General features: G+C 37.2%; 1 protein-coding gene across 3 annotated transcripts in view; it reads right to left on the bottom strand.

Annotated features, from left to right (window-relative positions):
• The window catches only part of UBE3D (ubiquitin protein ligase E3D), a 145,667-nt gene that overhangs the window by 100,355 nt on the left and 18,586 nt on the right, over window positions 1–26,726 (bottom strand). For all 3 annotated transcript variants that reach the window (XM_036317523.1, XM_036317522.1, XM_036317525.1), the window contains exons 4-7: window positions 18,713–18,944; window positions 13,037–13,106; window positions 2,751–2,820; window positions 1,214–1,322 (exon numbers count right to left, since the gene is read on the bottom strand). In XM_036317523.1, coding sequence (XP_036173416.1) covers window positions 1,214–1,322; window positions 2,751–2,820; window positions 13,037–13,106; window positions 18,713–18,944 — 481 coding nt within the window. The remainder of the gene's footprint in view (window positions 1–1,213; window positions 1,323–2,750; window positions 2,821–13,036; window positions 13,107–18,712; window positions 18,945–26,726) is intronic.

Genomic DNA, 26,726 nt, shown 5'->3' with positions numbered 1-26,726 from the left:
ACACTGCTGGTGGAAGAGTGAGGATTTGAATGCATGTGATTCAACCAGGGAATACTCTCAGGAGACTGGGAGTAAGGTAAACAGGATAAGGTGGAGGGAGGAGCCAGGCAAGGATGTGAACTCAGCTGGAGTCTGGCTCAGCCTGATCCCACAAGGACATCATACCTAAGGTTTGTCCCACCTTGAGAAACAGGAGACCCCAGCTTCATTGCAGCTTTATTTACCAAAACCAAAAGGTAGAAACAATCTGAATGTCCATCTATGAATGAATAGATAAAGAAAATGTGGCACATATATATAATGAAAGGAAATCTTATAATATGAGACCACATGGATGATGAACTTGAGGACATTTTGCTAAGTGAAACAAGCCAGACACAGAAGGACAAAAGAAAAAAAAATTCATGATCCCATTTATATGAGGAATCTAAAATAGTCTAACTCATAGAAGTAGAGAGTAGAATGGGAGTTGCCAGGGGCTGGGGGAGGGAGAAATGAGGACCTGCTATAAGTATTGTGCTTATAGTTAACAATACTGTGTTGTGCACTTAAAAATCTGTGAAGTGTCCCAGCTCGTGTAGCTCAGTTGTTTGAGCGTCATCCCATGCACCAGGAGTGGCTGACTGAATTACCAGTCAGGGCACATGCCCGGGCTGCGGGCTCAATCCCCAGTAGGGGATGTGCAGGAGGCAGCTGATGGATGTTTCTCTCTCTTCCATGGTTCTCTCTTCTCTCTCTCTCGCTCCCTGCATCTCTCTGAAATCAATAAAAACATACTTAAAAGAAATCTGTGAAGTGGGTAGGTCTCATGTTAAGTTTTCTTACCACAAAACAAACAAAAAAATTCATAAGAGTATCAAGTAGGAAAAAAAAAGAAACAGAATTCTGTTATACTGACCAAGAAAAACCATTAAAACCTGAGTGAAAACTTTGTTTTGTGTTATGAGCTTCTACAGAGCAGGAATCAGGTTGTATTTCTTTCTATATCCCTAGTATCTAGCACATAGAAGCATTTGATCATTTGTTACTAAGTTAAGGAAGTTTTATTTGTGAATTAAACTGATATTCAAATTAAGCTGACATTAAAAATTCTTTGTTTTTTTAAATCAACTGTTTTGTAGACCTGAGAATTAAGAAAAAAGAATGACAAAAACTAAAGAATTACTGGGACCCTGTGTTACTAGGGCGACAAAAAGCTGAAATAATTTCTTACCAAGATGTACGGTTTGCTGTCATGACCTTGAACACTGAATCTAAAAGTGCTTCTAGCAGAGGAGAGTTCCACTAGGCACTGAGCGACAGTGCTCTGTACAAACTGAGACCTGTTTGAACAGAAATAAATTTTCACAATGTGCCTCTCATAATAACTCTAAATGGCAAGATGAGGCAAAAATACCCACAGGGTACCTAAAAGACAGAGGCACGTGTATGCCAGATTCTTCTATATGCCACCCTTTCCCTCACAACCTGTGCTAATGTGGATTTTAATATATTTTAATGTATTTGCTCTAGTCTTCTTATATCCTATTCTCCAATCCTTAATACATTTTCCACCCCAAACCTTACTGAATAAAAAATAGTATGTCAGCCCTGGCCGGTGGCTCAGTGGTTAGAGTGTCAGCCTGCACACTGAAGGGTCGTCGGTTTGATTCCCGGTCAAGGGTGCGTACTTCTGTTGTGGATTCAGCCCCCTACCCCTAGTTGGGGCACATTTGGGAGGCAGCCAGTGGATGTGTCTCTCTCACATTGATGTTTCACTCTCTTTCTCTGTCTCCCTCTCCCGCCCTGTGAAAAGCAATGGGAAAAATATCTGCAGGTGAGAATTAACAAAACAAAAAACAAAGTATGTCAGACAAGTCAATGTTCCACTTGTGCTGCACATTAAACAGCGAATAGCTAAGTTTAAAAAGGCAAGGCATTTCCTCCCAAACATTAGGCAGCATTATCTACAATATTTTCATTTGGATCCCCTAAAGCAGTGGTTCTCAACCTGTGGGCCCCGACCCCTTTGGCAGTCGAATGACCCTTTCACAGGGGTCGCCTAAGACCATCCTGCATATCAGATATTTACATTACGATTCATAACAGTAGCAATATTACAGTTATAAAGTGGCAACAAAAATAATTTTATGGTTGGGTCACATGAGGAACTGTATTTAAAGGGCCAGAAGGTTGAGAACCACTGCTAAAGTATCAGATCTTAGGTACCTAAGAAAGCATTTATAGGAGAATAATATGAGACCCTAAATTAGGGTTATATTTAGATTGCCAAAATCATTAGACATCAATAATGAACTAAAATAAAGACATATATACTATACTTAACTTTTGTTTGCAAACTAAAACAATTTGAAGAAAAGAAACACTAATGGATTTAGTGGCTAAGTACCACTTAAAAACACACACACAAAACATTTGGAAACTGAACCATGTCTCAAATTTTAAGTACATCAAATTACAACCAAAAATAATTATTCAAAAACTTATTGATGGTTAGGTTATAAGACCTTGGATATCTGGCACATAGAAAGAAACAAAAAATCTGAATTAGATTTATATGAGCACATTTGTCTATAACATCATGTAAGCAAATCATAAATAAATCCTCAAGTCTTTTACAAGTGTGGTTTGGTCTAACTAACCTTTCCAAATAAAGAGAAGTATAAATAAAAATGAATTCCCAAGTAATCCATTGTACCTATCTTTTCCTACATTTGAAATTACAGAATAAATATAATTTGCTATTGTACCTTGGTATGATGGGAAAATTTCTCTCAGATGGCTGCATAATCACCTCTGTCATATAAAACTTAATGGTTTCTAGAAAGAAAAAATAGAACATAAAAAATCTCCCCGTATTTTTATTGTGGGCATGTTGGTCCCAAATTATGACATTCAAACTAAATAGTAGATATACTGGTAAAATTAAAATTCTGTAAAAGTTTTTAAAAAGTGACTGATTTTAAGAAGATAAAGCCTTGATGACTACAAGGAGACAGCCCTGATACTTTAGACAGCTTGGTGTCACTTCAGAAGAGCATGTTCCAAGTGCATCTAATGTAGCAAGACTCTGCTCACACATGTGGAAGATTATAAAAATTAGTCACACAGCTGTGGCCTATTATCTAGAAACTAGTCGCTTGGTTTCTGCATTTCTACAGAGTAGCTACAAACCTAGAAGTCACTGAAAAAGGCTTTTTAGTCTTTTAAAGTACCTAAAGCCCTTGCACAGATGCTGTGAACCCATTTACCAAAATTTCACTGAGTTTATAAAAGTACAATTCCCATCAAATCTGGTTATCTAATTACTTAGTTTACTGAAAATTTTAAACAGTAAAGTAAATATCTCATAGAAATAAATATAAACACAACCATTTTGTATTACTTAAAAATCCATGAAAAAGATGTACTCTCACTGGCAATGAAGGAAATACAAATTAAAATGAAATTATTTTTGCATCAAATAAATAAAATAATTTTAATGATAAGGTGCAGCGCTAATGAAAACATAGAGAAATGGGTACACATTCACAAACTGTTGTCAGAATTGAAAATTATATATTTCTGAAAAGTCACTTGTCAAAGGCCTTAAAAATGTGTATATATTTTGATACCATAAGAATTTATCTCAAAAGAATACTCATAGGTATCTCCAAAAATGTATCCATATAATGATGCTCATAATAGAAAAATATTGAAAAATTAAATGTCTAAAAATTAAGGATGGTTAGGTTAAATAAACAATTATACATTTAGGAACAAGAATTCTACTTAGTCATTAAAAATAATGTACCAAATAATTTTTTTGTTTTTATAAGATAAAATTTGTTCCTAATATATTTTCTAAAAAATGTTTTCATTTGCCCAATACAGAAAAAGGCCAAAAAAATCAATACTGTTTAATAGATTATTATATATCTAGAGCCATAATGAATTTATTTTTCTTTAAGTTCATTTTCACTTTACTATTTTGAAGTCATTTTATTAAATGAAGAACTGAACCTTTTAATTTTATGAAGTGATCCCTTTAACCCCAGCTGCTGTTAAAATAATTTAACCCTATAATTTTAATCCCACAGGTTATTATTAATGTTGTTTTATACAGTTAATATTAATTTAGTGTCACCCACATATTTATCACGTTTTTACCAACCCTTCTTGAATTTCGACCATCTATCTGGGATCACTTTCTTCTATAGGTAATATTTCTTTTAATAAGAAACTAAACCACTAGAGGTGAAATATCTGTTTTTATTTGTCAGAAAATATATTATCTTTGTCTTGATTCTTTCATATCAGGACATTTTCACCTGACATGAAATCTTAGGTTAACTGTTTTTGACCTATGGTCATACTGACACTATCATTCCATTCTCTTCAAACGTCCATTACTACCATTCCTTTGAAGGTGATCTGTCATTTCTCTTTGGTTGTTTTTAAGATTTTCTCTTTGCTTTTCATTTTTCTCTAGTGTCACTGTGTCTAGCTATGAATTTGTTTTAATTTATCTTTCTTGGGCCTCATATCAATAGAATTCACTGGACTTTTTGAATCTGCAGATTTTTGTTCTCCATGTTTTGTAAAATTGTCCGCAATTATCTCTTTACATATTGCCTATGTTCCATTCTACTTCTCTTTTCTTTCTAGAAGTTTGGTTAAACATGCGTTAAATCTTCTCAGAGTATAATTTATGTCCCTTACTCTCTCCTATATGCCTTCTTGTCTCTGTGTCAGATTACAGATTTTTTTTTTTTTTTTTTACTTAGGTATCTTATGTTCATTAATGCTTTCTCCAAATAGTACCTACTCTGCCATTAAACCACTCACTGAATTTTACATTTCAATTATAATTTATTATTATTACTTTTAAATTTGTTTATTGATTTTAGAGAGAGGAAGGGAAAAGGGGAGAAAGAAAGAGAAATGCTGATGTGATAGAGAAACATCAATCGGTTACCTCCTATATGCACCCTGAGCGGTGACTGAATCCACAACCTGGACATGTGCCCTGACTGGGAATGGAACTGGTGACCTTTTGGTGCACTGGACAATGCTCAACCAACTAAGCCACACCAGCAAGGACTCAATTATATACATATATATATATATATATATATATATATATATATATACACACACACACACACACACACGTTTTATATATATATATATATATATATATATATATATATATTTTATTTTTATATATTTTTTAAAATTCTATTGTGAATCTTTTCCAAATGTAGTTTCCTTTTCCTTTTGAGATCAAGTCTGCCTTTTATATTGTTAAATATAGTCAGCATGGTTGTTTTACAGTTTACATCTGAAAATTCCAATAACAGAAGTCTGTTTCTATTGTTTCCTGTTTTTGTTCTTATTGATGGAACAAATAATAATTTACTTGCTTGCTTATTTATGTTTGGTTACATAGTGAACACTGCACTTGACAGATTTTGTGAGAATAATATGTTTTACAGTGAAGATACCTTCCTCCACAAGTGATTTGATTTTGCCAGGCGCACAGTGTTATATCTGTACAAAGCAGAATAACCAAGTTCAAGACCTGAAATATCCTAAAGTCCCAAAGGATTGATAAGTATTCCATAGAGCTGATCTGCTTTTGATTCACCTTCACTATTAAGATATGACTCTTCAGCATCTCATATTTTTGTATAGGCACTTACTAGGTTCCCATCTTGTATAGTCTTTGATTTCTATCCTTACTTCCCAAAGCAACCAAAATAAAAGTTCTAATTTTAGGGAACTGGCAAATTGCAGGGAAAAGGTGGCTTCAATTTTGTGCTAAACTCTTTTGAGTTTGCTTTTGTGGTAATTTCCACAAAATTTCCATTTATCTTGCTCCTCATTCCTTCCTGTGGATTCCAATTACCGCTGGTATCTTTTACTTTAGCCTGAATAACTTTCCTGAGAATATTCTGTAGAGAAGATCTGCTAGTAATACATTATTTCCATCTATTTATATAAAAATGTCCTCATTGTGCCTTCCTTTTCAAAAGATAGTTTTGCTGGGTATAGAATTGTTAGTTGACAGGCGTTCCCTCTCCCTAGCATTTTGAATATCTCATTTTAGTGTCTTCTGGCTGTCATTATTTCTATAAGTCAGCCTCAATTATATCCTGAAATTCCTATATGTGATATTTTGTTTTGCTCTTGCTATTTTGAATATTCTCTTTGCATCTTTAGCTTTTTCTTAATATATATTTATTTCAGAGAAGGAGAGATAGAAATATCAGTGATGAAAGAGAATCATCAATTGGCTGCCTCCTGCATGCCCCACAATGGGGATCAAGCCCGCAACCCAGGCATGTGCCCTGACCGGGAATTGAACTGTGACCTCCTGGTTCATAGGTCAATGCTCAAACACTGAGCCACACTGGCAGGGCTTTTCACTTTTAGGTTTTATCAGTTTGATTATAATGTGCCTGGGTGAAGTGTTCTTTTTTGTTTATTCTATTTGAGATTCATTACAGTACTTGGATCTGAAAGTTAATATTTTTCAGCAATTTTGCCAATATTTCAGCCATTTTTTTCTATAATTTTTTTCCTGACCTTTGTTTTTCTCCTCACCTTCTGAGACTCCAATTACACATTTATTGAAAAACTTAAGATTGTACCATGAATCTCTGAGGTTCTATTCATTATGCTTTAGACTTTTTTCTTTCTGTTCTTTGGGTTGATTAATTTCTATTAATCTACTTCAGTGATTTTTTTTCTTCTGTCATCTCAAATATGTGGCTTAGCTAATCCAACGATTTTATAGTTACTATAATTGTCAGCTCTGCAATTATCAACTGGTTCTTCTTTTTAAATTTCCATTTTGTTGAGATTTGCCCTTAGTTCACTCAAGAGGCTTTTTAAAATTCTTTGCCATATTTATAATAGCTGCTCAATACCTTTGTCTGCTAAATCTAATATTTGTGCTTACTCTGCACCTGTTTATTGAATTCTGGTTTTATTCCTTGAGTATGAATCACTCTGTTCTATCTCTTTGCCTACAATTTCTAGAGGGAAGTAAGACATCATATGAAATACATTGCAGCAATTCTGGATTGTCTTTTGCTCTCTTAAGGGTTACTGGTTTATAGATATAGCCCAGATTCACACTGTGAAATATGTCTTTCCACAGTGTGTAGCCTCTCATGACTCTGCTCAGTTTTGTTTGGCTGGTTCACTGGAGAGTATGTACTGTACTTGTATCGTTTAGCTGTCAGCAAATTTGGGAAGAAGTTCTGCTCAAACACCTCAAGCCAGGAAGGCTCCCACCTTCTGCTGCTCAAGCTGTATGGGGATTGAAGAATGCAATCCGAGGTACAGCAAATCGGCAGGTCTCCCCAAGCTTTCAATTCTCACCGAACTCTCTGCACCTATTGCATGCACGTATAGTTTAGCAGTCAGCCAGAGTTGTGCGAAGAAGGTGACATCTCAGCCCTTCTATGGCCTTGATGCTCCCAAATTTTTCCTCTTTAATTTCCGGTTTCTCCCGCAACCAAAATTACCACCTGTAAACCATAAAGCTGAGTGCTTCCTGCCCAAGTTGAGGCAGGGGGCATGGCAATGCCCCCAAGAGACAAGGGTACAATTTGCCATTCTAAGCAAAAGCAATAGCAGTTTCTCATAACTAAATCATTCTTCAAATCACTGCTTCATTCTGGTCTTCCAGCGACTGCTCTTAATGTTTTGAACTTGTACAGTCCTGTATTTGTTTTCTACAGAATGGAACTATTCTTTATAGCACTGTTTTTGAAAGTGGAGTCCTACTAATTTACTTTCAAAGTAGAGGTGAATCTCTCTCTCTTACATCACCTCACACACCCTCAACATATATTGACCCCCAAATATACTTATATATTACATCATAAAGATTTTTGGTTAAATCAATATTCGGTTACACTATGGAGATAATAATGATACAATGGCAATATTTCCTTTCTTGCTCAGTCTTCTGTTTTCCTGCAGTGTATAATTGCTTTCTTTTTCATGTGTTTAATTTTCTGAGCACCTTTACCTAATTCTTCCGTTGTGATGAAGTGATTTGTCTCAAGATTATTTGTTTCATGTGATCAAACAAATAAAAAAATTTATCAGTTTCACCTTACAACTGAAAACGCCTTTACTGCAATCTTCTCTCCTCCTGATTCACCCCAGGCTGTTATTCTCTAGGCCTGCTGCACATCCCTCATCCTGAGACTTCTTTATCTTGCTCTCCTGTGTTAGATAATCTGTTTCCTAAATCCCATGTCCTCTCTCTTCAGACTGAATCCCTAGTTTTGGTGATAAATATCCTATGCTAGATTCCTAAGGAATATATACCTTTGCGATCTATATTTTAAAATCATGTTATTTCCAGAAATGTATTTGTTATCTTCATACTTGATTCATGGTTTGTCTGTGTATAGTATTCTGGGTTAAAAATCTTTTTTCTTCTAAATTATGAAGGTATTGCTTCATTGTCTTTTAGCTTTCAACACTGCTGTGAAGTTCTAATTCCTAATCCTTGCCCAACTACCTCCTTTTTTTCTCTCTGGAAACTTCATCCTTAGTGTTCAGAAATTACTCAATGATGTGGCTTGGAGTAGCTTCCCTGCTATTCCTCTATTAATTATACTTGACACTTAGTGGGCCCTTTCTATTGACAAACTTAAGCCCTTGCTCTGGAAAATAGCCTTGTGATATATTTTTTTGTATTTTTTGTCCTTTGATAATTCCCTACACTCTATTGTCTCTATTCTCTTTTTCTAGAATTCCCATTATCTAGATGTTAGATGTCCTAAAAGGCTCAGTGCATTCATTCACTCAACAAATATTACTAGATACCCATCATGTGCCACATGTTCTAAGTGCTGGGATTACATGATAAATGAGATAGACAGTATCCTTATCCTCCAGAAACTTACGTGATGATTTTTTTTAAATACTTCCTTTCCCAATTTTCAGTCTCTGTCAATTGTTTCTGATTTCTAAGTTAGCGCCTTAATTTTATCATCCAGTCCTTTGGTTAGTTTTTTAAGTCATTACACCTTTAATTCTATATTCTCCAAATTATGGAGGTAGTATTATTTCATTCTCCAAGGACATTTATTATGCTTTTGAAAAGGTTCTCTTCTATTTTATACATAATTTGTTTCTTCTCAGTGCCTTTGCTATGCTAACTTGATTATTTATTTGCGTTGGTCTCTTTCATGTTGGAATTTCCCTCAAATATTTGTTGATTGTCAGCAATCCATTCATATTTAAGTGTAAGGTAATAAAATGCTAAGGGAAAGCTTTTGGGTATAGGTATAAGGCTTGTTGATTGTAGGACAGTTGAATATAAGCTCAATTTTGTTGAATGATCCCTAAGAATCTGTGTCTCCTGTGGGGCGCGGCTACAGTGTTTTGGCCAGGTTCAAGCCTCGGACTAATGAAAGGACAGGGTCCTCTCATTGCCACGTGCAAGTCCCAGCTGGAGGGCAGGGCCCTCCCAGCACAATCATAGCCAACAGCTATGGTTGTAAGCTTGAACCTATGGTCCGAACACGTGGCCCCACATGCCTTGTGCTAGAGTTCAGGTGCATGTAGTTGAGGAGGGTTGGAACTCACGAGAATGCTCTAAACAACTTGATCACGCCCCTACTTTGCCTCATGGCATCTGCTATACAATAAAGACACGGCTTGTGGGCACTGGCGCTGTCTCCTCATCAGGGAGCAGCGTCCCACCGAGACCCAGCTATTATTCTCTTGTCTGTCTTTTCTCAATCCTTTCACCCCCCAACTCAGGATCACCTTTGGCCTTAACAGTCTCCAAATCTTTTCTCTGATTGGTACTCTTCCATTACTTCAAGAAAGGGTTCTCCAATCTCCTAGCTTGAAAGTATAAGCAAGTTGCAAGGGGAGGAGGAGAAACAGGAGCTCCCTATATCAACTATACCAATCATCCTGCTTCCAGCTCTTTGTCTCAGACTGCCTTCCCTGTTCCTGCTGCCCCCAAATTGTAACCAGTTCTGGGGTTCTACAATGAATACTGGCTCACTTCTCACCCAAATAACCTTCTGCAGACACTTAGGCTGTGGCTCTCCCCACATTGCCAAGTTTGTTCCCAAGGGTGTCTCTCAGCTTTATAGCTTCGAAAAAAGTTTGCCTACATCTCTTGTTTACATCACTGCTTTGTCCTCTCTATTTCTCTTTGTCATTGCGCATGTGTATCTTTTTAATTACTCAACATACATTTTGACTAGACTTCAGGGAGGAGTGAAAACTATTTAAAAAACATAATTCAGAGAGAACCAAGATGGCGGCATAGGTTAACGCCGGAGTTTGCTGCTTTGAACAACTACTTCAAAAGTGAAACCAAAAAACGGAAGGGACATCACCCAGAACCACAGGAACGCTGGCTGAGTGGAAGTCCTACAACTAGGAGGAAAGAGAAACGCATACGGACACTCAGAGGAGGCGCAGTGCTGAAGTCAAATTCTGAGGTGCGGAGTGCGCGGAGCGGGCTGGCGGCGGCGGAGGGCACGGTTGGCGTTTTCAATCGGGAGGGAGTCGCAGACTCTGAGCTCCAGATCCGGGCGAGTCTTTAGGGACCCAGACTCAAACGGGAGAAGCGGGACTGTCTGGCTTCGGTCAGAGCGAGTGCAGCTTTCTCTCCGAGGTTTGCAGCGGGTGCTAGGACTCAGAGAGGCAGAGCCCCTGGGGACAGGACTGAGAGCCGCCATAACTGCTCTCTCCGGCCCACCCTGTTGATCCTGTGCAACCCGCCCCGCCCAAGCCCTGCACACAGGCATTTGCCGGATAGCCTCAGGCAAAGGCTAGATTAGCACCTCCCTAGAGGACAGAAGTTCTCTCACTGCTGACACAGCTGATTCTCATAGCCACTTGGCCTGGAGGTCAAACCCTCCCTGGAATTAGCTACAACAATCAAGATTTAACTATAAGACTGCGAACAAAGACCACTAGGGGGTGCACCAAGGAAGCATAACAAAATGCGGAGACAAAGAAACAGGACAAAATTGTCAATGGAAGATATAGAGTTCAGAACCACACTTTTAAGGTCTCTCAAGAACTGTTTAGAAGCCGCCGATAAACTTAATGAGATCTACAAGAAAACTAATGAGACCCTCGATCTTATATTGGGGAACCAACTAGAAATTAAGCATACACGGACTGAAATAACGAATATTATACAGACTCCCGACAGCAGACCAGAGAAGCGCAAGAATCAAGTCAATGATTTGAAATGCGAGGAAGCAAAAAACACCCAACCGGAAAAGCAAAATGAAAAAAGAATCCAAAAATGCGAGGATAGTGTAAGGAGCCTCTGGTTCAGCTTCAAGCGTACCAACATCAGAATTATAGGGGTGCCAGAAGATGAGAGAGAGCAAGATATTGAAAACCTATTTGAAGAAATAATGACAGAAAACTTCCCCCACCTGGTGAAAGAAATGGACTACAGGTCCAAGAAGCGCGGAGAACCCCAAACAAAAGGAATCCAAAGAGGACCACACCAAGACACATCATAATTAAAATGCCAAGAGCAAAAGATAAAGAGAGAATCTTAAAAACAGCAAGAGAAAGAAACTCAGTTACCTACAAGGGAATACCCATACGACTGTCAGCTGATTTCTCAACAGAAACTTTGCAGGCCAGAAGGGAGTGGCAAGAAATATTCAAAGTGATGAATACCAAGAACCTACAACCAAGATTACTTTATCCAGCAAAGCTATCATTCAGAATTGAAGGTCAGACAAAGAGCTTCACAGATAAGGAAAAGCTAAAGGAGTTCATCACCACCAAACCAGGATTATACGAAATGCTGAAAGGTATCCTTTAAGAAGAGGAAGAGGAAGAAAAAGGTAAAGATACAAATTATGAACAACAAATATGCATCTATCAACAAGTGAATCTAAGAATCAAGTGAATAAATAATCTGATGAACAGAATGAACTGTTGATTATAATAGAATCAGGGACATAGAAAGGGAATGGACTGACTATTCCTGGGGGGGAAAGGGGTGTGGGAGATGCGGGAAGAGACTGGACAAAAATCGTGCACCTATGGATGAGGACAGTGGGTGGGGAGTGAGGGTGGAGGGTGGGGCGGGAACTGGGAGAAGGGGAGTTATGGGGGGGAAAAAAAGAGGAACAAATGTAATAATCTGAACAATAAAGATTTAATTAAAAAAAAATAATTCATTTTATCTAACTTAAATTTTCTAAGTTGTTGCTTAAGGGGCTTGCTTTCATTCTCCAAAAATAACAGTGAAGAGGACTGCATCCTCTACTGCTGCTCATTCTTCCCTTTCTGTTCACTCCAAGGAAGTAACTACTTACAAGATTCTGATTATATTAAAAACGATTATTCATCTCCCACAAAGCTACCACAGCATGCTGTAGCTGTAGATATTTTTAAACTATATCTTTAAATAGTATACATTTTAATTACTGGGATTTTCATTATTACATTTCAAAGCAGTATAACATAGACTTTATATAAAATATAATTAACATTATTGGGAAGAATAAGGAGCAAAGTACAAAACTCAGAATGTATTTTCTTCCATTTCAAAAAGTTCTCTCCCACCCTTAGCCCCAAAATACATCCCTGAGGCAGAGGGCAGCCAAGACAAGCAACTTTTCCATCATCTCTGGCAACCAACTCTTCTGACTGAGGAACTGTGTTAAGAAAAAATCTCCAATCTTCTTTAAGACAGACCCAATTACAAAGTTTATATAATTGCTTTATATCTACAGAGAATATGAATATTACAAATGACCCTACTTCTTAATGCTTAAAATTCAATACCATGTAGTTATAAAGGTCACAATACACAAAGTTCTTAGCCTATTGGATGTTAGTTGATTTCTATTTTTAAAAGTATAAATTCTAAAATAAATAAATAAATAAAACTATAAATTCTATAACATATATTAGTCATCTCTCTTTCATACATATTTCCTATAAAACCTATTTTGACTCCTACTCCAGTGTATATTACAGGCTTTTTAACAAAAAGGCAATCATTTTGGCTTTTTCTTACCTGATGACATGGTCTCTCCCAACATTACCTTGCAACGCTTACAAATTACTTTGGTATTTGCCTTTGGTTTCTGTAGAACAGAAAAATGTCATTTAAATGTCATTCTGCTTTTCTTGAAAGGAACATATAATTTTAACATAGTCTCTAGGGTATACATTGAACTTTACATTTTATTTTGCCCTCTCCTAAATACTGGGAATACATTTAGCTTGTATGCATAACTCACATACACAGACATAATTTTTTTCAAGTCTAAAGACAGAATAGTGAACCGAATGATTTTTCCAAACCTAGCCACTTCTTGATAATCTAAATGTTGCCAGACAATTTGAATAAGGAGAGCTTTACATTGCTAAAAAGCACCTGCAAATATCCCAATCATTTAGAATTGGCACATGGTAGGCAACAAGGGCAGAGAGGGTAGGTGACTTGCCTCAACTCATGTGTCTAGAAAACAGAAGAATCAGAACTTGAACTCATTATTTTGACTCCTACTCCAGTGTAGCTTATGTTAAAGTAATCTATAATTCATAACCACCCATCAGAAGCTAAAAATATCTAACCCATTCATATAATTTTATTTTTCCAGTTAACATATGCATCAGAACAGAAAAGATGGCTAGTGTCCTGGGACAAATTCCTGAAACATTCTTAAACTTCAAAAATCCGTACTCATCATTTGGGATACAAATTAAAATAGCTAGCATTCACTTAATCATTAAGCAAACAAAAAATGCTCTTTATGACACAGAGAATAGATGGTAGTTACCAGAGGTGAGGCTGGGTGTGGGTGGGGGCGTAAGGCAAAAATGGGTGAAGAGGGTCAAAATAGGTAAAAATAAGTACATTTTAAATAAATAAAGAAGTCCTGGGATGTATTGTACAGCATGGCAACTATAAGTAATAAAACTATATTTTATATTTGAAAGTTACTGAGAGTGAATCTTAAAAGTATTCATCACAAGAAAAACAAATGTAACTGTAAGGTGATAAATGTTAAATAGAATTATTGTGATGACCATTTTTGCAGTATGTACAAATAGCAAATCCTTATATAGTATACCTGAAAGTAATATGTTATATGTCAATTATACCTCAATTTAAAAAAAATCTTCCTAATTTGTGGTTTGTTGTAGAAGTTATGTTATAAGCAATAGCAAAGTGGTTAAAAGCTCAGAGTCTGGGGCCAGACTTCCTAAGTTCAAATCCCAACTCTGTTATTTACTAGACTTGTGACCTTGGGCAAGTTAACTATCCTGTGTTGGTTTCCTTATCTGTGAAATGGCCTTAATAGTAATCTTTAATTCACAGTTGTTTATTAGGATTTAGAAATGAGTGTTATAAAGCACTGTCCTGGGTACATGGTAACTATTAAGATGGATGTTACATAAATATACTATTGGCACAAATCATTCCAGAAATGGGCAGAAAACCCATACCCTCCCACAAGGGACTGCTTTTTTGCCCTTTACTAGGCAGCCACTGTACATTAATTAAGAATCTTAAAAAAAAAAATGAAAGCAAGCCCTTTTCACATCCATAGTAATACCTGTGTTAAAGCCACACACTATTTGTCTCACCCAGATATACTGCTAAATGGCAGAAGTCACATAAAAGTGGCCAGGGAGAAGACGTTTCTGCAACTCTGGCCACCTGAGGTCATCCCCCTTGGGAAGTCCCAGAATAGAATGCGGGTCTAAGTGAGGAAATAGTGACTTTCTGATGTGGGGTAACATATGTAGTAATCTAAGGAATAAGTCTTAACAGATTAGTATAAGGAAGTAGAATTATATATCCCATGACATAAATGTTTCCTGAAAAACTGTACACAAAGCACATTTAAACTGAGTTCCATGGATGTGCTGCTAGTACCTGATCTTTGTTGACATTTGAATCTTGGTCCCCTAGATGCTAAAGCTTATGCTTGTAATCACTATGCCAACTATTTTCCAAATCAATTCATGGAATCAATTCAATGGGTTACAGCCTGAATTAAAATACCACAGTGCTTCAAACATAAGGTAAGTACTGCTTCAAGACCCTTTTACTTGAGGGGTGTGTGTGTAGTCAAATCTTAATGTAAAAAATATATTTCTGAGTTTAATGAGAGATCAAAAAAAGTCCAAAGCCACAGGTGTAGAAACCAAGGCAGGAGCCACTTTGTTCAGGTTCAGGCAAGGTTACAGGAAGACAGTTCAGAAACCACTATGTTCAATTGTAAAGTTTGACATTTTGGCAGTCTCGTGCTTTCTTACAGTGAAACCTATCTGTATGGCTTCAAAAGTGGTATTAAAGATACTTTATAAAGAGTCCTACTTGGTACAAGTTAAGTCAGACCATCCCGATTAAGCCTTGCCTAAAACTAAGGATTTTACTAAAAATTAATATAGGGTGTTGGAGTAGCAATGCTTGAAAAGGGATTTTTCTATTGGAAATGGAAATTTTTTCATCAGGTGCTCTGTTATGTACTTTATTTATTTATTTATAGCACATTTCGCTTTGTCTTTCAATGAAGTAGGAAAAGTGGGTTTTGTTGGTATGTCCTTAAAATAAGATTCTATCTTTTTAAGACATAGTAATCAGGATTTTATAATATGATCAATAAAAAGCAAATGACCTCAAACAACCAAAAGTGTGACAGTGAAATATACTTTTAATACAATTTGGAAAATTTGTATACAGCCTTTATTGTATCATAAGTAATCACTGTTAATTTTGTCAGATGTGAAAATGACATTGTGGTTATGTAAAAAAGAAACACCCATATAGGGATCAAATGACATAATGTCTTGGATTTGCTTTAAAGTACACACATAAAATAATAATAAAAGGGACAGGTAAAGAATACTTTGTGAATCAAGTCAATTGGTATACTGAAGTTTAGAATTCTGTTCTGTTTACATTGGTGATGTTTACAAAGTCCAACACATCATTCTAAGAAAATAAAAAAGGATATCTTCATGGATTTAACAAAACACATTACCCAAATCAATAAATAATTGATAAGTACCCCAGGAAAGGAAAAAAGGTAAAGCTGGTTGTCATACTTGCCATCCTATATAATAAAACCCTTATAGGCAAATCGACCAAACATAGAACAACTGATCGCTATGATGTGCACTGACCACCAGGGGGCAGATGCTCAATGCAGGAGCTGCCCCCTGGTGGTCAGTGTGCTCCTAGAGGGGTAGGGCTGCTCAGCCAGAAGCCAGGCTCATAGATGGTGAGTGCAGTGGTGGTGGCAGGAGCCTCTCCCGCTTCTGCTGCAGGCGGGTGGTAAGGAGCAAGGGGTCCCGGACTGCAAGAGGGATGAGCAGTCGGACATCCCCCAAGGGGTCCCAGACTGTGAGAGGGTGCAGGCCGGGCTGAGGGACCACCCCCCACCCCCAAGTGCACAAAATTTCATGCACCGGGCTTCTAGTCTATAATATAACTGAAGTTCAATTTAATTTGTTCTTTAAAAAAAATGTGGTAAAGTCGTATATGTGGCCATACTTTTGAGAATAATTTTATGAATCTTACAAAATGGTTGGGGTGCCATCCTTACCACTCTATTAAAAGACGCAAAGCTTCTATGCTGGTAGACATGAAAATATAGCACAAGAGATAACACACAAGTGCAAAAACAGGAAAATCTCAGCAGGTATCTTTTGAAAACAAAAGGTATATATCACTGCCATGCTAACACAGGCACGAACAACAAACTGTACACTCTATGGGGATAATGAAGGGAAGAAATATGATGGACATTATATGTGTGTGTTTACGCTGTTTTAAAAATCAGATCTTTTTAATTAAAATATTATATTACTTTTAATTTTATTCAAAGAGAAACTCTGCTTTGTAATACATTGTTCTTAACCTGTGCTTAAAGGAAAGACTAAAGCAAGTTGTGCAAGGAAATAGCCTAATAGTGTGGGAACTCTACAGAGCAAACATCAGAGACACTGTTGTGACTAATTAAATCAATATATCTGAGAGATGGCACTGCTGCTCAGAGGGGATTAGACTCCTGTCCGCGTTTTTATTTTCCTTTGTGTTGTTTCCATTTCTAAGGACCCTTGATGTTGTCTCGCCAAAAAAAAAAAACGTTTCCCAAGAGATACCATTAGGATGCTGTGTCAACGTGTGACATTTCAAAACCCTGCTGGACGGCTAGGCTGGGTGGTATGAGAAACAGGTTTTCAACAGCGCAGAGCAGCCTTGTTCCCACAGGAGCCTTGAGAGCACTGTTTAAGCAGTCCCTCTAAATTTATGTTACTATTTTGGTCACGGGCATACGCTTTGGATTGCTGCAATATGCAATTAAAGTGAAACTTCCATCCAGGCTACCTTGAAAACAATCTTGCCAACAGTAGCTTGTCATGATAGTAATTTCCCAGTCTCCTTGATACTAAAAACCATAGTGTTTGAATAAGGAGGGTCTTCCTTTAAGAAATAGTATAGTTGTTCGCAGTTAAGAGAAATTGTTGTAAGTGGCATCCTATAACTGATAAAGATATAAATGTGAAGAATATATGTCAATAGTGTAGAATTTATCTAAAAAAGTGTAATTCATGGTTTCTCTTAATCTTCACTCCACTTCCACTCATGCCCTCCAAACATTTTTTAAAAATTTATAGCTTAATCATAAAAATCAAAGTTAAAATACATAAAACAGTATAGAATTAAAATATAAATTTAGTATAAAATATTTTAATAAAACCATATTAAACATAATTATAACAGATTTACATTAACTTCTTACCATTTATCTTTTAACATTATAGAATAACATACTCTAATTTAAAATGAACCATATTTAGGTAAAGGGATCTGGGTTACGGTGAGAGACGAGACATGTAAATAATTATAACAACTTAACCTTGTTATCTGAGGAACTTCCTTAATCCCCCTCAAAATAGAAAATAGTTCTATAAACTAACTTTCAACCCAAGAGCTGCCCAGCTGCTGCAAATTTCCTGAAGTGGCCCAGTTCTCATTACAAAAATTAAATGAGCTCTAGATGAAACTTAACATACATTGCCTATGTCCCTACCAATAAGCAGATGTTAGGATAAAAATTCCCTGGCAATGATGTTTTTTACCTTTTCAATCACATCTGTATTGACTTGCCATCAGGAGAATGATTTCTCGCCGGACCAAGTCAATGCCATTGATTTTCTTTTAAAATAAGGTAAACCACTTGTTCTCTGCGGTGAGAGGAAATTGCCTCCTCCCTAAAGCAACTTGGAGAGCAAGAGCCACCTGACCTCATGCTGTCAACCACCAGTAGAGCCTGCAGCACAAGCTTCCTTTCCACGCTTTTCCTCTTTTCCCTGGCGTCTGCTTTTATGACGTGAGCAGAAGTCTAGACTATGACCCTAACTGTAGTAGCTATCCTGGAGCAAGAGAACAATTTTAATTTAAATCAGACTATGAGGACAAAACGTACATGGATTATGGAATATCGTCCTCAAAACAAGAAAGTAAGTAGGGCACTTGGGTTTGTAAAATGGTAACATTCCCAATTCTAGACATGAAGAAATTCTCTCCCCTCCGTCCTTCAGCCCCTGTGGGCTGTTTCGGTCTTTAGAACAGTCTGTGTGACATACCCTGAATTAAGAAAAGATGGGAGAAGCCAGTTTCTAAGCCAACCTCTAAATTAGCACCAAGTATTCTGAAAAGGTATTTTACCGATTTAAAATGGTTCTCGGAAGACGGACAGTGCATCTCCCCTGGAGCTACTTGAGGACTTGGCTGCCACGTGTCACTTCTTAAATTCACCAAGTAGAAAGCGTCTCCAATAAGACAGTCGTTCTCTCGCGGATGAAGGGGCTTATTAGCAAAGGGGTCCGCATGGCAACACCATTCTCCAACCAGAGCTCCCCAGTTCTCCATCGGCAACGGGAGCACCCTGAGGAGCTTCCTAGTGGAAAGAGGAAAACTACTTTTTACGGAACCAAACAGAAATGTGACAGTTGCTTAATTAAGTCTGCATGAAAGGTGGAAAACCCCTCATTAATCACATTGTCCGCAGGGTTTATCTCTCCCTCTACATGACACAAGTATATACAACCCACTACAGACAATTCTGAAAAGACAGAGAGATTTGAACAAAAATCTTCCTTTCCTTACCACCCAAGGATAAGTGACTGCTTTGAACAAGATGGCATATTTCCTTGCCACCCTTTCAAGAGACAAAGCTGTGCACATGCATATAAAGTCAGAGAATATGTACAAACTACATGTTGCTTTTGTTGGTTTATTTAGTTATAATCATGATTCTTAATGATTCCATTCTATTCCCTAGGAATGCCAAAACTTTTAGATCATTCCCTCATTGTTAGATATTTAGGTTTTGAGCTTCTCATTATTAACAATCTTGTGGTGAACATTCTTATGGGAAAATAATCTTGTGTGAGATTAAAAGCACAAATGGAAAATAATCATTGATCACAATTCACTTCCTTTCGAGAGAGGAAGAAAGAGATACACATTGATATGAGAGAGAAACACGATTGGTTGCCTCCCGCACGCACCCTGACCAGGGATCAAACCCACAACCTGGGTATGTGCCCTGACCATAAATTGAACCTGCAGCCTTTTGGTGTACAGGATGACACTTGCACCAACTGAGCCATCCGGCCACAACTGGTATGCATATTTCTAAAGCCAATACCTATATTGGCCAACTGCTTTTCAGAAAGGCTATGCCAATCTATAATTCTTCCACTTACCATCTTCAAAATTGAATACTATAATTTTTTTCATGTAATGGGTGAAATGTTTTCAATACTGCTTTTTAAAATTTTTTTTATTTATTTTTAGAGAGGAAAGGAAGGAGGAAGGGAGAGAGAGGGAAGAAGGGAGAGAGAGCGAGAGCGAGAGAGAAATATTGATGTGAAAAACATTGACTGGTTGCCTCCTGCACATGCCCTGACTTGGGATCAAACCCTCAACCTAGGTATGTGCCCTGACTGGGAATCAAACCCGCCACCTTTTGGTGTACAGGATGACACTCCAACCAACTGAGCTACACTGGCCAGGGCTCCAATACTGCTTTAATTGGCAATTCTTTAATTACTGGTGTGATTGAATTGGCTTTCATATTTATTGATCACTGTTTCTTCTGTGAATTGTGATCAATGATTATTTTCCAATGAGGTAATATTCTTATTAATATGTAAAACTATATTCTATGTTAAGAATATCAGTCCTGCCCTAACCGGTTTGGCTCAGCGGTTAGAGCATCAGCCTGAGGACTGAAGGGTCCCAGGTTCGATTCCGGTCAAGGACATGTACCTGGGTTGCGGGCACATCCCCAGTAGGGGGCATGCAAGAGGCAGCTGAATCGATGTTTCTCTCTCATCGATGTTTCTAACTCTGTATCCCTCTCCCTCTCCCTTCCTCTCTGTAAAAAATCAATAAAATATATTAAAAAAATAAAAGAATATCAGTCCTTTGTCTAACATCAGTGACAAATATTTTTGTGTTACTGCCTTTTAATTTAGTTCACGTCTTAAATTTCAAATCACTTAAGCCTGTTTTTTATGATCTCGCCCACTATTTTTAATAAATGTTTTGGAGTAATTTTAGATTTACAGAAAAGGTACAAAACCAGTACAGATAGTTCTCATATACATTTCAGCCAGCTCTCCCTTATGCTAACATCTTACATAACCATGGGAGATTTGTCAAAGTGCAGACTTTATCTGGATTTCCCTAGTTTTTCCACTAATGAACTCTTTTTCTGTTCCAGGATCCAATTCTTGATAACGCACTGCATTTATTTAGTCATCGTGGTGCCCTCTTCTCCTCTGATCTGTGACAATTTCTCAGTCTTCCCTTATTTTTCAGGACCTTGAGATTTTTAAAAACTGCCAATCAAGTATTTTGTAGACTCTCCCTCAATTGAGTTTGTCTGATATTTTCTCAAGATTAGACTGGAGTTATGGGTTCCGGGGAAGCATACCAGATGTAAAGTGCACTTCTCATCACATCATATCAGAGGGTACACCTTATCAACATGACTTATCCCTGTGATGCTAATCTTGATCGCTTGGTTAAAATGGTATCTGCTAGGTTTCTCCACAAATAAAGCCACTATTTCTCCCTTTGCATACTCTTCCTATATCACTTGGAAGTGAGTCATGAAGTCCAGGCCACACTCAAGGGGAGAAAAATTAAGCGCTACTCTGCCATTATTTTTTATTCTTAGAACATCCTTAGAATTAAGTAGTCCCTTATATTAGCTACCAGGCTGTGTGTGTGTGTGTGTGTGTGTGTGTGTGTGTGTGTGTGTGCGCGCTTTAATAGATTCATTTATTTGCTGGACAACAACAGACAGCTGAGACTTTACCAGGAGGAAAGCCAAAGATGGTTTACTTCCATTCTACTCTAAGTTAGGATGATCAGTCATCTAAGGGGAGAAGAAATGAGAGCAGGATAATGAGAAAATTTCAAAAAAATTCATCCTGAGAGAAACTGAGAAGAGAAACAAGTTCTTTCTAATGTCTATGAGCACTGTGAAGCTTAAAGCATGCTGACTACTTACACACTTCGCTCCTGTTGAACTATGTACTTAATAAAAGTCAATTTTATTTTATCACAGACCTATTTATGCCACTTATACATGCTATACTAGTTATATAATTTAAATAGCATGTAATCCAAAGAAATATGTGTTGTTGCTATTCCTCTAAAAACTAAAGATTTCAGACTAGATGAAAGCTAGTTGTAATGAAAATCACGGGAAGGATGCAGGATATATAACTATAGAACACTGGGGAGAGGGAGAAAAAGATAAAAATCTAGAAAAATTCTGGTATCAGATTGTTTCAACAATTTTTCATTTCACTTTAAAGAAACCTGGAAGTTATAGATGATGAATTTTTGATGGCTTAAGTGAAAAAAGCTACACAACAGTGGAGTCATATTCAACAGAAAGATATTGGTTCCATAATAGAATACTAGTAAATTAATGTACATTTGCATGTTTTAAATTAAAATATTTAAGATGCAAATGTATCATTTTTTTAATCATTTCCTTTTTCTTTGATTCCCCACTCAACCATGAGTCTAATAAAAGGGCAATTACAATATGGAAGACATTTAATTTAGAACTCTAGAGGACAGAGCTGAGAACAAGAAAGACTAATTTTAGTTTAATATAAGGCAAAACGTTCCCTTTCAAAGTAGAAAATCATGCTCCACTAGCATTATTCAAGCTGCTGAACCTGTTACAAATATTAAGAAACGATTCTTTCAACATACGTTTTCTAAAAGTCTACTATGAACCAGGCATTCTGCTGACAAAAATATTAATACATACAGTCTCTTCTCTCAAGGGACTTATGTTCTAGTAGGAGACACAGACCTATAAACAAATAATAAAATCATAATATAATAAATGCGCATAACAAAGTAGTTGTTCTAAATTCTTATAGGGCGGAGGGGAGGGAACAGCTCAAACTCCCTTGAACATTTGATGAAAGCTTTATAGCCCCTTCAAACGTACATTCCCACATGCACACAAAATTGATATATTACTTTAGAGGATTCATTTATGGCTTCACAAAACCAGTCCATGAACTCAGGGCAATATGTACAAAGTGCTAGAGGGGTAGAGTATACATGGACTTCAGAGAAGAAGGGACATCTGAGCTGACATCTGAAGGATAAATAGGAGTTCTCTAGGCAATGAAAGAAATTAAGGGCATCACTGGGTGAAGGAAACAATATGAAGATGGCACCACATCCGTTTAACTCACCACTGCATTCCTCGTGTCGGGCACAGTGCCTGGCACATAGTGTAAGCTCTTAAATATTTGTTCAAGGAATGAGCAAGCATATTTTGATAACTTTAATATGGGAGGTCCCTGGCTGGGTCTGTTGAATGCTCAGATGAAAGAGTTAACAAATCTTTTCCTTGCCTTCTTGAGAATCTGAACTTTGGTTTAACCACCTAGTTCTATTCCTCTGGAAGCCAAGTAGATGGTAGACATGAATTATATTGCTAGGCAACACTGCTTATGGTAAAAAACAATCCCTGCTTGGTATCTTGCATTTGGATTGGTAGGAAATATGAATGAGCTGTAAAAATCTGATGAGCATGCCATGCGTTGGACTTCCCCGAATGCAGTCTTTTGTGGGCAACTACAATATGGATCTTGATCTTTGTATCTAGAACAGTGATGGCGAACCTTTTGAGCTCAGCGTGTCAGCATTTTGAAAAACCCTAACTTAACTATGGCACCGTGTCACATATAGAAATTTTTTGATATTTGCAACCATAGTAAAACAAAGACTTATATTTTTGATATTTATTTTAAATGCCATTTAACAAAGAAAAATCAACCAAAAAAATGAGTTCGTGTGTCACCTCTGACACACGTGTCATAGGTTCGCCATCACTGATCTAGAACCATACACATGGGCAGTCTACAGTCCCCATACAGGTATATGAGCCGTCACTTGTTTGAACTGCTGCAAGACGCCTGCTCAGAGGAACTCCTGATGCGGGCCTGGTGGCAGGAAATGTGGCCTGTGGTGGTGTTGAGCCTGAATGTGTAGTTAAACTTAGAAGACCTCTGGTGGGCACTACATACAGCTTTTCCATCTAATGTTTCCTACAACTCTGTGAGACAAGAATCTGCATTCCTCAGAGGGGGAAAGGTATTTCTCATGTTTTGAAAGAACAAAACTTTTAAGAACAAAAGATGTATTTTAATCACAGCTGTACTAAAAACCAAAACTCTAATCTGATCTACTTCCCAGAACTTTCACAACAAAATAGATACCTTTTCTTTCTCACAGTAGTTTTAAGGTAAAAATGCGCAGAAGCTCAGGAAAAGAGTGAAATGATCTCTTGAATTTTCTCTCAGCTCAAGATTCTAAGATGTACAGCAACATGTTTCTAATAAATTAGAATTTCCTAATTTTTTAAAACTTATCTTGATTGTTGAAAGTATTAGATGCTCCCCCCCCCCCATTTTTTATTCCCATTGACCCCTTCCACTCCACACCCACCCCTTCCAGGCCTTCACTACACTATTGTCTATGTCCATGGGCTATGCATATGCATGGGCTATTGTTAATCTCACCCCATCCACTCTCCACCCCCACCCCCACCTTCCTTCTGAGATTCCACTGTCTGTTTCATGCTTCTATCTCTGGATCTATTTTATTCATCAGTTTATTTTGTTCATTAGAGTCCACATATGAGTGAGATCATGTGATACTTACCTTTATCGGAGTAGCTTATTTCACTTAGCACAATAATTTCCAGGTCCCTCCATGCTGTCTCAAAGGGTAAGAGATCCTTCTTTTTCACAGGTATATAGTATTCCATGGTGTAAATGTACCACAGCTCTTTAATCCACTCATCTACTAATGGGCACTTGGACTATTTCCAGATCTTAGCTATTGTAAATTGTGCTTCTATGAATACAGGGGTGCATATATTCTTTCTGATTGGTATTTTGGGTTTCTTAGGATATATTCCTAAAAGTGGGGTCACTGGGTCAAATGGTGGTTGCATTTTTAATTTTTTGAGGGAACTCCATACTGTTTTCCATAATGGCTGCACCAGTCTGCATTCCTACCAGTAGTATACTAGGGTTCCCTTTTCTCCACATCTTTGCCAGAACTTATCATTTGTTGATGACAGCCGTTCTGACAGGTGTGAGGTGATATCTCATTGTCCTTCTGATTTACATTTCTCTGATGATTAGTGACTGTGAGCATTTTTTTCATATGTCTCTTGGCCTTCTGTATGTCCACTTTGGAGAAGAAAGAGAAACTAAAAAAACAATCCCATTTACCATTGTAACAAAAAATTAAGAAACTTAGGAAGAAACTTAAGCAAGGAGGTAAAAGACCTGTACTCAGAAAACTACAGATGTTGAAAAGAGAGAGGAAGATATAAACAAGTGGAAGAAAATACTGTGTTCATAGATTGATAAAATTAACATCATTAATATGTCCATAGTACCCAAAGCAGTCTATAGATTCAATGCAATCCCTATTAAAATACCAATATTTCACAGAGCTAATTATTTTTAATGCATCTTAAGCATAGGCTTTAGGGAAAAATAACTTAAAATAGATACTTTTAATCAAAACTGATTATTTAAAACTTAAACATATAGACCAGAAAATGAAATATCCTTTAACTTTAGAATCAACCATTAATCAGTGAAAATAACAATGGTAACACCATAGAGCTTTTACAGATTGAATTACAACCAAACAGACATTAAGCATTTTGAGAATAACACCAAATGTCTAAAGCTCAAAATATGGCTGCTGGGATTTAGATAAATTCAGCTGGCATTATTTAACAGGTAGGTTCCAAACCTATGAACCTAACTTTGCATTTTATTACCATTATGTACATAGTATGACTAGATCCATAAAAGTATAACCATTTTATTCCAAAAGTTTGTACAGTATTACTAATAATCCAGTTTGTACCTGTACTCTTTCTCACTTCTTTGTTCTCATTCATAAAAAAGTGATGGTATTCATGGGAATAGATTTTTTTTTAGGCTACAATTATACTGGTCTGTCAAGTAGACCAATCGATTGGTTTGATATTGTGACATCTCTTAATCTATAATAATAAAAGCATAATATGCTAATTAGACTGGACGTCCTTCTGGACAACCTTCTGGAGCCAGGGATGCGAAAGAAGCCTGGGTCCCAGGTGCCTCCTGGAGGCTGGAGGGAAGCCCAGGTCCCAGGTGCCAGAGGGAAGCCGGTGCTGGCAGCTGGGGGAAGGAAGGCCCACTCTTGCACGAATTTTGTGCATCGGGCCTCTAGTGTTTCAATAAAGTCTATTTTGCATGTTTCCTTCTAGAGTTTCAATGCCCTCATGAGCTGCTGGGCTGACACCTAGCGCTGCTGGTGCAGGTGGAATGGGGAGGGCCTCTCCAGAGACCTCAGGAGACCTCTCAAATGGGCTGAAAATCAAACGGCATATGTTTGAAAGTCTGGCCAACTGATGTAATTCAGGTCTGCCCTGAATTTATTTCTCAAAGACATAAATTCCAAATGCAATGACCATTTAGCTGTTTCTGAGACTATTCACAAAGAAGTAAATTTTGTTATTATTGCTGCTTTATATTAAGGCCTGTGAGTCTCAACAAGAACATAATAAAAAATTGTATATGTTCAGACAATTTTTATAGTAAAACTCTGCTGAACTAGTAAAATGCAAATTGGACATTTTCTTGTAAAGGAGCAAGGCAGTATTTATTTTCAAATACCAAAACAAATGGCTAAGAGCATGTACTCCTAGGTTAAGAAAAAAGACTACTACTACACTTAGCAGATTTCCAGTGCCCTGGTACTAAAAAGAATAAAAGCCATAATGAGTCTTAATAGGTTAAACAGTCCTCTGCACCTTACTTCTATAATTTGCTTGACAAGAAAAAAAAAAAAAAGGGAATAGCATTAGTCTTGCAGTATCCAAATTACATGAATCACAGAACCCAGGTACAACTTTATGAGCTTCACTAATCACAGATGAGGAAACTGAGGCCCAGAGAATTAAACTGACTTGTTCCCAGATGATAAGGTTAGCCAGTAAGCAGATCTTAGCCATTGCTCCTATTAGAGGGGCTCCCAGTGCAGATAAATTAACATTTTCCAAGGTGCTTTCCTGGTAAAGATGTCTACAATTAGTTAATTTTGATTATAGCACATT

Source organism: Myotis myotis, unplaced genomic scaffold (assembly GCF_014108235.1).
Source record: "Myotis myotis isolate mMyoMyo1 unplaced genomic scaffold, mMyoMyo1.p scaffold_m19_p_7, whole genome shotgun sequence".
NCBI lineage: Eukaryota > Metazoa > Chordata > Mammalia > Chiroptera > Vespertilionidae > Myotis > Myotis myotis.
The sequence above is the reverse complement of the archived record's forward strand: the minus strand, read 5'-3'. Positions and strand labels throughout refer to the sequence as shown.